At 37.6% G+C, this 12,780-nt stretch overlaps 1 protein-coding gene across 7 annotated transcripts in view; it reads right to left on the reverse strand.

Annotated features, from left to right (window-relative positions):
• The window catches only part of ATP2B2 (ATPase plasma membrane Ca2+ transporting 2), a 401,784-nt gene that overhangs the window by 32,121 nt on the left and 356,883 nt on the right, over positions 1-12,780 (reverse strand). For all 7 annotated transcript variants that reach the window (XM_087954872.1, XM_087954870.1, XM_087954869.1 and 4 more), the window contains 4 exons: positions 7,369-7,548; positions 6,157-6,244; positions 1,789-1,895; positions 1,070-1,261 (listed from right to left, as the gene is read on the reverse strand). In XM_087954872.1, the coding sequence (XP_087810998.1) occupies positions 1,070-1,261; positions 1,789-1,895; positions 6,157-6,244; positions 7,369-7,548 (567 nt within the window). The remainder of the gene's footprint in view (positions 1-1,069; positions 1,262-1,788; positions 1,896-6,156; positions 6,245-7,368; positions 7,549-12,780) is intronic.

Consider the following 12,780-nt stretch of genomic DNA (forward strand, 5'->3'; position numbering starts at 1 on the left):
GACCTTGTTAATCAGCCTATTTATGTTTTCAAGAATGTTAAATCAATGAAAGAAATAACATTGGCCCTTTTGCTTTTTATAAAACAAAATAAAACCATGTGCATACTGTAAACCTTGCTTCATTTAAAAGAGGATTATAAATCCATTACTAAAATATGTAAGTTCTCTACAATATACCAATATTTCCCTCTATTCCACATGGTAGCTTAAAAAGATTATTGCATAGGTTGCCCCCAGTAACTACAATATTGTAAACCAACAAAAAGGTGTGGAAGGTGGCTATGTAGGTAATCCTCACTTTCTGATGTTAATTGGGTCCAGGAACACTATCGCTAAACGATGTCATCCAAAGTTGAGGTATAACTGCCTTGACTTATGACACCAGTTCCAGCAATCCCAGTTGCTGTCATTAGATGAATCTTGTGGGGTTGCAGTGTCCCACAGACATGTGATTGTCATTTGTGACCACTTCCCAGCTTCTCCATTGACTCTGCTTGTCAGAAGCCAAGAGAAGGTCACCAGTGACAGTCCTATGACCTCAGGACTCTACAATGTTGTAATTGCAAGCTGTTTGCTTGGTACCTGAATCATGATCATGTGACCATGGCCGCATCTATCAGGCCCTATTCTAAGTACCCCTCATTCAGTACTGTCATCAGTTTAAACAGGTGCTGAACAAATGACGATTCAATGAGGATTACCTGTATAACCTGAAATGCTATCCCCCAATTATGGTACCCTTTGAATCACTCTGATTTCATGGGAGTTCAGAGTGAAAAATAAATATTCACATAACCCAAAGCCTTTGTTTCTAACCCTAATGGGTTTTTGCCTAGCATATGAACATAATGCAGTGACCTGCTTTAGCTACTGTACAAAGTATTGCTTTGGGCTGTTACCAAAAAAATAAGTTCTATGTGTTTATAAAATAGCTAGAATGCTTGCTTTAGTGATGGTAACTATTTTTCATCTCAATCTTATTAATCAGCTGTGGTCAAGCTAGGTACTGTCTGAATCCAAAGGATCACTGCAATGCCCAGAATTGACCTTAGTTTACTCTCAGCCTTACCTGGGTAATGCAAGCACCAGTGAAAGCCACGATCACAGCCACCACGTTTACGGTAAGCTGGAACTGCAGGAACTTAGAGATGCTGTCATAAACATTACGGCCCCACATTACAGCTTTCACAATACTGCTGAAGTTGTCATCTGTGAGGATAATATCAGAAGCTTCCTTTGCCACATCTGTGCCTGCAATACCCTGAAAAATAAAGAGATGCCAACAGTAATTTTTTTAGAAGGAGTAATAAGAAATCAGTTTGAGGAGTATCCCAATAAGGTCCACAGGGTCATAAAAATGGGATTTTTTTCCCTCCAGAATACTTTACTCTTAAATATCTGTTGCAGGATAAAATAGCAGCCAAGATCCAAAACAGTGTGAAAGTAATTTATTACTTCAACAGATTTTGTACAGCAGATGGCAAGCATACTGGAATCTGTTTGTGATCTGACTTATTGCTCAGAGCTGAAGTTTTAGTTATTACCCAACTGCCCTTCCCATGGACATATTTTCAAAACCATTTAGAAAATCCAGGTAATGCCACAAGATAGTATGAACTAATATTATTAAAATATATTGCAGCGAAAGAGTAGATTGAGAGAATATTGAGAACATTTTTTTCATCATTAAAAAAATCTTTGGGGGAATATTTAGCCCCAATTCCAAATGCAATGCCTTCACTCACAAAAGTAGATCAAAACTGAAACCAGGAACAAACTGAAATATACCATTGCAAAGCCAACATCAGCTTTTTTAAGAGCTGGTCCATCATTAGTTCCATCACCAGTCACTGCTACAACCTGCCTCTGCTCCACTTGCGTGCTGTCAATGATACCTGCAAAATATGGCAATGCATTCCTAAGTAATCATGTAAATATGTGTCATGTATGTATGTTAGAAATCTGTCCAACTCCCAGGAGTTGCTCTATGCATCATGCAACATTAAGAGCTATAGAGATTTTTAAAAAAATAATCAAACAATGTATGCCTCAGAGGAAAACATGCAGGTAACATATAAAATTTTAAAAGGATCTTACTACCAAACCTAATCCAAGTCTTGAGGGAAAAGTCAAGCTTTCAAAGACTTTTCAAAGATAGTCAGGATGCATGAAGATGATATTCCAGCAGACAGGCAAAATAGAGAAGGGCTGCTTTTATGGTTTTGTCAAGTTGACATAATTTGATCATCAGTTAGATTGACAGGAGTGTCCCCGCTCTATCAGAGCAAGAAGAAATAGCTGGTGCCCAGACTTCCAGAAATGTCCTGACAGTGAAAACACTTAGCCAGTGGAACAACCTGACTTCAGAACTTGTGGGTGCTCACTGGAGGTTCTTAAAAAGAGATTGGACAGCCATTTGTCCAGAATGATATAGGGTATCCTTCTTGTGAAGAGAGTTGGACTAGAAGACTTCCAAAACCCCTGCCAACTCTGTTATTCTGTTAAGTGCTTATGTGTGGTAAATACTACCAACTGGCAAGCAAAGCCTCACACTTTTTTTTACATGTCTTTCATATACAGTGCACATTTTTTTAAAAGGGTTAGATGACATGACCTCTTAAGGATCTATCTAACTTGTTACCTATAACTAAAGTATAGTACCCAAATTTATCTTATTACTTATTTTATTTATTTGATTTGTCAAAAGCTTACAATATAATAGAAATAAGAATAAATGTAAGTATAAATACATGAAATAGGTAGGAATAATTGGGGACAATAGGACAGGGACGGTAGGCATGATTGTGTGTTTATGCACGCCCCTTACAGACCTCTTATGGGATGAGGTCAATAGAGGTTAGTTTGAGGGTAAAGGAGTGAAGGTTTGAGCATGTGACAACAGAGTCAAGTAGTGACACTACTTTTTGTCATTGCACTGATTCCTCTGTCAACAATATTGAGCAAGAAGCCAGGCTATGCCACATCCTGTAAATGGATGATCTGAAACTGAATGGAAAAATATAATCTGAAATAGAATCAATGTTTTCAACACTGTCCATATACACAGTCAAGATATTTCAATGGAGTTTGGACAGGACAAACATGCCATCCTTATATTCAATAGGGGCTAGCATTTAGACTTATATACTACTTCATAATGCTTTACAGCTCTCTCTAAGCAGTTTACAGAGTCAGCATATTGTCCCCAACAATCTGGGTCAGATAATTAGTAAAAACATCAAGAATCTGGATGAAGAAGATCACCACCAATATCTAGGCAATCTTCAGGCTGATAACTTCAAGCCTACTGAAGTCAAGAAGAAAGTTAGTAGTGAATACATCAAAAGAGTGAAGGTCTTATAGTCCAAAGTCAGTGGCAGTAATATCATTAAGGCAATGAATACCGAGGAAATTCCAGTCATTAGATACGTATATAGCTGTAATAGTGGACTGGACTCAAGCTGAAGTAAAAACCCTGGATAGGAAGACCCAAAAAATAATGCCAATAAATTATGCTCTTCATCCACAGAGTGTTGCTGATTGATTCTAATTTTCATGAAGCATAAGATAGGTATGAAATATGCATGTATACCAGATAGTTGAATAAGAAAAAAAGTGAGATCCTGATTAATCCTTCAAGGAGAAGAACATGCATATGGTGAAAAATAAATGTCTCAAATAATTATGTGTAACTTTAAATGAAATTCAGTAAAAAAAAGCAAAAGATGTTCCCAAGCCAAAAGCACTCTTCTTCCATTATAGGCATTATTCCTCTCTTTTCCTGCCGGCTCTGCTGTTTGCTGAGCGCTTTCACCAGTTTTAAACTGAAGTTATATAAGACATTCAGGTCTGCTTTATTATGCCGTAATCTTATGCTCCGCAATCCATCTCATTTAGATTCATTTTTATCATCACTCAACCCTGCTAACTGCATTTCCTCCACAAAATAGTTCATTTTTGTCCTATTGTATATTAAGTGGATGAGTAATTGGAAAGGGGAGAGTTTTTTTTAATGCAGACTGAGATGGAATGAATTTTGAGAGCCTAATTCTGCAAGATGCTAACAGCATGAACATTTTAGCAGGATTTCTGACATCAAATAAAGCAAATGTTGAGATTGACTGTTGCGAATATACACATGTGTGGCTTTGTATGTATTATTTTAAAAAAGATATTTTGATCCATTTTAGTGTTGGACAATGAAATGAGAAGGCCATATGCTCTACTTCAGGGGTCCCCAACCACCGGGCCGCAGACCGGTACCGGGCCGTGGAGCACTCTGTACTGGGCCGCAAAGAAAAAAAAATAAAAAAATGGCGGCTTTCTTCGTCTTCGGTGAATGCTGCTGGGATCAGGGATCAAGGACACAAATGAAAGAAAGGGAGGGAGGAAGCAACCAAAGCCTGTCCTGCTCTCCGGCTCAGTGGCTTCGGTTTCCTCCCGCCTCGTTCCTCTCTCAGTCGCTCTCTCACTCTTCCACCAGCCCAGGAAGAAACTGCTTCAAAGGAGCCGGCAGGGTGGCTTTTCCTGTCAGCGCAGCTCCCCCAAAGCGCCCGTTCACCCCCACCCCGCCCGCCCGCGCGCAGTTCAATCCAGTGCTCCGTTCTGCCTGCCTGCCTGCCTTCGTTTCTGGTAGTTTCGGAGCAGCTTCGGCTGAGAATAATAACTATTCGCCTCTTTTTCTCAGCCGAAGCTGCTCCGAAACTACCAGAAACCAAGGCAGGCAGGCAGAATGGAGCACTGGATTGAACCGCGGGTGGCAGGGCGGGCAGGGGTGAACGGGCGCTCGGAGGAGCTGCGCTCCGAAACCACCAGAAATGAAGGCAGGCAGGCAGAACGGAGCACTGGATTGAACCGTGGGCGGCGGGGTGGGGGTGAACGGGCGCTTCGGAAGAGCTGCGCCGACAGGAAAAGCCACCCTGCAGGCTTCTTTGAAGCAGTTTCTTCCTGGGCTGGTGGAGGAGCGAGAGAGCGACTGAGAGAGGACGAGGCAGACACCTGAGGATGAGGCTGAGGAGGGAGGGAGACACCTGAGGGATGGGGCTGATGAAGGCAAGGCCGAGAGGCGAGGCTTCTCAGCCGTCCTGCAGGGACTATCTGTCGCTCAGGGTTGCAATGAGGAGGCATTGGCATTCCCTGAACTTGGTGGTTTGCTGGCAGACGTTTTATTACCCGACTAGGTAACAACATCAGATGTTACCTAGTCAGATAATGAAACGTCTGCAAGCAAACCACCAAACTCGACTCCCGGTCCTTGAAAAAGTGTTTCTGCGTGAAACTGGTCTCTGGCACAAAAAAGGTTGGGGACCACTGCTCTACTTCTTATGATCAGTAACAAAGGCATAATTATTATTAAATTGAAGAACAACAACAGTATACGTTTTAAAGATTAGCATAAATTATAAAATGGCTAACTCCTACGGTGGAAGACAGCAAAAAGTATTTGGCTCTGACATGGTCAGACATGGGAAGACGATGCAAAAAGATATACAAATGCAAAGTCTGTTGAATTCTTTTACCTCGAAATATGGGCATTTCACAAAGGATAGACTGATTTTGCACCTCTGGATTTTGCTGGCAATTATTGCTCTTGGAGTAGTTGAAAAAATATAGCATGCATTAAGAAAGATGTGTGAAAACCAAAGTATATGTTTGGATTAAGTGTAATTTAATTTAATTTATTCAGTGTAGAGGCTGTCCAACTCTAAAAGACGTTAGGAAGCTTACAATGTAACCACAATAATATACAATATAATGAGTCAGAAGCAATATAAAGAAGGATTAAAATATCAATATGATGAGTCAGAAACAAAATAAATAAAGATGTACAAAAGAAGAAAAAAACCCAAGATGGCATTCCAGCTAATACATCTCATAGTGGCTCCATCCACCTTAGCCTAGGGATCTAAGAAAACAGCCAGGATTTCCATAATGTTATCAGAAAGAGAATTACATGGATTTTAGAACTTCGTTCTAGAAGACAAGTGCCACAATAAACACTCTTATCATCAAAAAGTTGTTACACCTAATTTCTTGAAGCTATGTAGATTACAGCTATGTTCACGAAATTGTGTAAAGGAAGCAAACTGTTTAAGTTTTACAAAAGTCATCATAGAATAACAGATATGTAGAGATACGTTCAAAGCACAGTCTTACCTTTTACCAAGGTATGTTTATCTGTGGGTGATGAACGAGCAAGGACACGAAGTTTTGGCCATATCTTATCAATGCGTTCCTGCTCTATCTGAAAATAGGAAAAAGAGTAACAAAAAGAATGCATTTGTCAGTCTTCAATACATTTCAGTGTCATTTTAAAAAATATCACTTTTAAGGATGAAAAGAAATATTCCATTCCCCATTCAAATTAATATGTCATCGAATGTTGTCTGAATAATATTGTTGTACTATTTTTTTTAATAATGTGCTACTTTCAACATCTTGTTCTAAATATTCCTGAGTAACCGATTATTTTTTCTATGTAGTTTTTGCATCAGTTTTTTTTAAATAAATGAAATAGAAATTTTCTAAACTTATAAAAACATTGTGATTAAATGTACAATAGATTTCTAACATATCTTAGTAGGATCAGCCCTATTATGAATAATCAAAAAAGTTATGGAGAGAGGCTGATCTGTGTTATGAATATTTTATAGTTATTATACAGAAAAATAATAATAAAGGTGCTTTTCAGCTTGAATGTATGCAAAAATAACAACTAGATTTTGCTAATTTTCCGTGCTATTTCACCCTTCCAGATGGTATACTATGGATTAAATAAACTCCAATAGGAGACAATATCTCAGGGTTGAAGCCATTGGTGCTCTCTGAACTTGGTTGGTTGCTCGCAGACGTTTCATTACCCAACTAGATAGTATCATCAGTGTAAGGGACTTAATTATGTCACCTAATTGTATAAGAAAACATCTGCAAACAAATAAACAAGTTCAAACAGCAACAAGAATTTCAGGTTACATAATCTCTTTAAAAAGGATTGCAAACTGTGCTTCAATCCTGCTTTTGAGAAATGGCAAAAACTAGTGTTTATCAATTCGGATATTGTTTCCAGGAAAGTGGAACAGGAATAGGGAACAGATAAAACAGGGCATGGAGCTTTTTCAAACAGTGCCATGTTTTGATGCACAAATGATAACTAATGAAAACTGAAATGTGTGCAAGGGTTTGAATTACTCTTGACAATTTCTGTCAGTATTTAATATTACAGTATTGCCATTTTTGAATTATATCTCTTGCACAGAAAACTAAAAAAAAAAAAGGAGGGGGCAACACATTAAATACAAACAACTGCTTTTTCTTCCCAGTTCTTTAACAATTGGAGACAGAATATATACTGCTTTGCACATGACTTACATCTCCCTTCTCATTTCGAATCCTTCGATTAAAATCCTTTCCTTCAATACAGAGGAAATCTTCACCAGGGTGAATAATTCCACATTTTACGGCAATAGCACGAGCTGTATTGATGTTATCTCCCGTAACCATGCGGACTGTAATTCCAGCTCGCTGGCACTTTCTTATGGCTTCTGGGACCTAATCAAACAGTGACATGGAATGGAAGAAGATGGAACAGAAAAGCAGTAGATAGAATAATAATAATAACTCATCAGAACCATACTTTGCAATGAAGTATTTTCAAATATTGAAAACTGCATCATTAGTAAAATAAAGCAAGACAGACATCATGGGCCTTTTAGAGTTGTAAGAATATGCAGTCCCTAAGAATAACATATATGGCAAAGAGACATTCTGGAGAGTGTGCAGAATGCCATGTATTCTAATTACCAGCTTATAGAGTTGTTTTTTATGTCCTTAGAAACAAACTGATTGCTAATGAGGAATGGATAATTTACTTTTGAAAGAAGATGAAAATTCTACTAAGGGCCTGCTCATAGTTCAACACTGTATTTTAAAAGAATTTAATTCAGAAAAAAATACTAGAAGCATAAGAAATCATTATAGTAGAAAGAAGACATGGGTTAAGTAAGCAAATATCAACACAATGGCACAAATTCATTCTGCTACTTCTTTAGCATAAAATAACAATGTGTTCCAATCATTTTACCTGAACAGCACATACCATTTGTGGAAGTGGAAAAGAACTGCTAGTGAAGGATCACATTTCTCATACATCACAACTGCACACTGCCATAGTGATAAGCTTGTTTGAATCAACAAGTAGGATGTTAATGTTTGTACAGAGCAGGGGTGGTCTGCTCTTGATTTCCAAGTTTCACATTTCTTTTGCCTTTACCATCCCTTTTTATTATGCGTTATAAATATTAATTTATTATAACAAGATATATTTTGTTATAAATAGTATTAATTTAATGTTTCTATAAAATCTCTAAAAACTATTAACTATATAGATAGCTAATAGTTGAAAAGCTTGGAATATTGAGAGTAGAAAAGAGAAAGAAACATGTTCTATAAATATTAATTACAGTTTAACATAGCAATATAACAGGTCTAAAATTATTTAGCTTTCTCATTCAAATTGAATGTAACATTGAAGAACCACTACAGCACACAGCAAAATAAATGTTTTGTATTTTTAAGAGATTAAGGTTTGCAGTGGGCATGGCAATGAGAAAAGAATTAGGATTGTGGAATTTTTTTAATAGTGTTAATCTCACATTACAGTTTTTTCATATTACTTGTTTTATAATGATTAAAAATAATTTTCCTGCTGTGGTGCATACAAATAAAGTATCCTTAAGTCAAGAAGATCTCATGGCAATTTGTTAAGAAAACTATGTAATGGGTTTTCATTGTTTTCCTCTAGGATGTTTTTATTTTGTTTTGTTTTTTGCTTGTTTAGGTTTGGGATTATCTGGTGGCTTTCCATTCAAGTCTTAAATAGGCCTTCTTAACTTTCTGAGATCGAGCAAGGTCATCCAGGTAGTGAGAAGAGCAACACACAAAAAGTAGTTCAGAGAGCACCTGAGGCCCAGGAACAACCTCCCAACCTTATCTCAATGAGTCCAACAGAGAAATGAGGCCACACTATCCTGTGCTTACAACTAGGATATGACTTGAATTTTATAATTTGTTTAGAAAGCAATCTGGGGGAGGGAGGACTTAGGAACTGTTCCTCTACTTTGTAGATTAATTATCTCAATTTTTCTACTGTCTATTGAATTGAGCAATTCCTCCATCAGCCACGGGGCAATCAGTAAAATCTGTTTTATCTTTATTTATTTTATATCCACATTCAGAGCTTCCCATTATTACTATGTAATGACTATAATTGCTTTTTCTTTCACTACATGGTTGCCTTCCTTTCCCTCCAGGCATCCAGCTGTTGGTAGAAGTACTAATAACAAAGTATGTCTCTTAATTCAGTTATAACTACTGATTAGTTCATAAGAAAGAGAGCAATATAGATATTACAATCTATGGTAAACCCACAAATTAATAAAATGTGAAAAATATAAAATAAATAAATGGATCTTTGAACAAATTTGCAGAACAAATTCAAAAAAGGCAACTATGATCTTATAATCAACGATCTCTCTTCCCTTGATTGGCAATTTCTATTCACTGGATACAATACTGTTGAAGACCATGACAACATATTCTTGCTAGAAATCAAAAGAGCCATCAAACTATATGTACCAACAACAACTCCCAAAACCAGGAAAAACAGATTACCCATAATAATAAGGAAGCTTCAATCCAAAAAGAGATCAGTTTGGTGAAAAAAACAAATCTGGTCACGTTGCCAACTTCAAAAGCCGATACAAAAATCTATGCCACCAGATAAAAACTGAATGCACTAATTATCACATTAAACAAGAGGAAAACCTTCTACGCACAAATTCCACCCGTGCTTTGTACAATTTTGTAAACAACAAACTAAAAGACTCAAGGTCCATCCCACCCCTGAAAGGACCTAATGGTAAAGACTGCAACGACGACACCATCAAAGCAAACCTCTTTAACACATTTTTTGGCTCAGTATTTGTAAACAGCAATGAATCAAGCCCATTACTTCCTAGTCGAACCACAGACAACTACAATGATCTAATACATATCGATTTTACAGAAGACATTGTTGAAAAAGTACTGCACAATCTAAAACCATCTCTATCTATTGGACAGGACGGAATATGTGCCTACTTCTTAAAAAAGCTATCCACTGCCATAGCAGAACCTCTAAGCATAATCTTTTAAAAATCTTTCAGTACTAGCTCCTTGCCAAAACTATGGCCACAAGCCACGGTCATCCCCATCTTCAAAAAGGGAGACCCCAGCCTAGTTGAAAATTACAAACCAATCTCTTTATGCTGCGTCACCTGTAAAGTCATGGAATCAATTATTAATCAATCCATTATCCTACACTTAGAGACAAACAACCTACTCTCTAATAAACAATTTGGTTTCAGAAAAGAACTATCCTGTAATCTGCAACTCTTACACTGCAAAAACATATGGACTATATAACTCGATCAGGGCAAAGCAATAGACGCAATCTACATAGACTTCTGTAAAGCCTTTGATTCAGTGGTACACGAAAAACTACTACTAAAACTAAAATCTTATGGTATCTCTGGACACCTACATAACTGGATAGAAGCATTCCTGTCAAACAGACAACACATGGTCAAAATTGGGAGCGTCCTATCAAATTCTGTACCTGTCAACAATGGTGTCCCCCAAGGCAGTGTTTTAGGACCAACTCTCTTCATACTCTACATAAATGACCTCTGTGGTCATATTAAGAGCAACTGCAACTTCCGGTTTGGGCTTTTTCAGCGACGGACTGAAGTTGCAATTGTCCGCGGTTTTGATCCGTGCTTGCCGCTGGAGCGCCCCAAGCCACCTGGATTCAGGGCTTAAGCCACCCCATAGAGGTGGTGAAGAAGGTGGAGCCATCAGCGGGGTTGAGGAGAGCCGCATCTCTCCTCCTCGGCTGGCCATTACTCCCTTTCCCAAAGGCAGTTGCAGCGGTGGTCAGAAATGGCCACCTCAAAGAAGAACCCAACAGGACAAGATTGGGCAGGAGGAAGTTTAAAGGAGAAAGTTTGACTGACCGGGTTGAATGGAGAACATCTGTTTAAGGTACCTGGAACCTGAATTAATAGGTTATTTCTAGCTGAAAATAAAATGTCAAAGGGATATTCTTAGATAATTTAAAAACTTTCTTTAAAAAAAGAAAGAAAGCAGTGGAGGGAAAAAGGAAAAAAGAGGGTAGAATCTGGAAAATGGAAGAGACCACCTGGAACTTAAAAAAGAATTGATAGTGGAATTTTAACAAGAAGCACAAGATGGAAGAGGATTTTTTGGCTTCGTATTTCAATTTTTAGAAATGGAAATCTTGAACTATGAAAAACAACAAGAAACGCTGGAAGAACAAGAAGGGCAGGACAACGAAGAAGCCATCTTTAATGACCAAGCAATTTTAAGTGGGGTAAAAAAGGGGAAGGGGGGGAAGGGAGTTAAAAACTTAAGCACTGAAGCAACAACAACAACAAAAAGAGTAATTTGAAAAGCAATGTTAATATCAGGAAGAAGCAGAAGGGAGGATCACAGAAGGGAGAATCAGATAGAAAAGGGAATAAAAAGGGGAGGGAGAAGAAGAGAGGGAAGAGGGAAAGGAAAAGAACCTACAAAAGACAGAAACAAGATATAGAGGTACAGGAAAAATGTACAAGAATTAAAGGTATAAACCTATTTAAAAGACACAGAGACAATGGTTAAAATTTAAGGAGAGGATTCTGCAAGGGTGCATGGGATAGCATTGTTATATTAAAAATAGAAAAGGGTTAGACAATATGTTAGGTGATTAAAGTGATAGAAAAAATTTATATTGATGTGTAATGGAATATTTGTTTGTAAAGAGAATAAGGCTCTCAATGATTTAAAAAGAACATTTAAAAAAACCTGAAAAGGAACATGGAAGATTGTTATCAGTTGACAAGATGAATTTGAATAAGAATAATAACTTTATTTACTGTTAATAACTATTGTTTGGGTTTTTTATTTAAACACAGTAATAAGTAAAATATGGAATATAGATGATTAAAGTGAAAGACAACTGATATTACTAGGTAATGTTTGTTAAAAGAAATAGAAATGTAAAAGATTGCTATTAATATTAATGGCAGAGCTGTACTTGAATAGAATAATTATTCCATTTACTATTGTTATACATATATACACAGATATACACAGCTGGAACACACTTCCTCACTAGTCCAACACATGGAAGCCACAGGTCATAGCATCAACTTCAATGGCACCAAAACCCTAGCCACTATAGAAAATTCCAGCCACAGAATCATCAGAGAAGCCATAGAGATTGAAAAAGACCAGAAAACATGAACAGAAGAGATGATTCCACCAGGCTGTCAATCATTTGGAATCCTGCACTCACAAACAAAAAAATCTCCACACCACAAGCCAGGCAAACACCTGGGCACAAACAGATCCCCCTGATACCTCCAGCTCAAACACATCCCAACCAGGCACCCAGATGAAACCCAGCTTCCTAACTAATGATAGCCGTCCATTTACCCGGCCAAGCTGCACTAAAGACCTCCAATAAAGTAACACAATGCTGCCAGCCAATCAAGATACAAAAAGAGCCAAAAACAGACAGAAGATATTAGAGACACCAATCAAGCAGAACACAGCAAACTCCGAGACCAATAAACACAGACCAAGACTCCCAACCAATCAGGATGAAGAAAAACCATTCTGGCACAGCAATAGGCTGCCCCAAATTTAAATCTGAAACCACTGTAAAAGTCTGACTCACAG

The sequence above is a fragment of the Notechis scutatus genome, chromosome 2, assembly GCF_049901735.1.
Source record: "Notechis scutatus isolate UNSWTSFEM ecotype Mainland chromosome 2, rNotScu1.2, whole genome shotgun sequence".
Taxonomy (NCBI): domain Eukaryota; kingdom Metazoa; phylum Chordata; class Lepidosauria; order Squamata; family Elapidae; genus Notechis; species Notechis scutatus.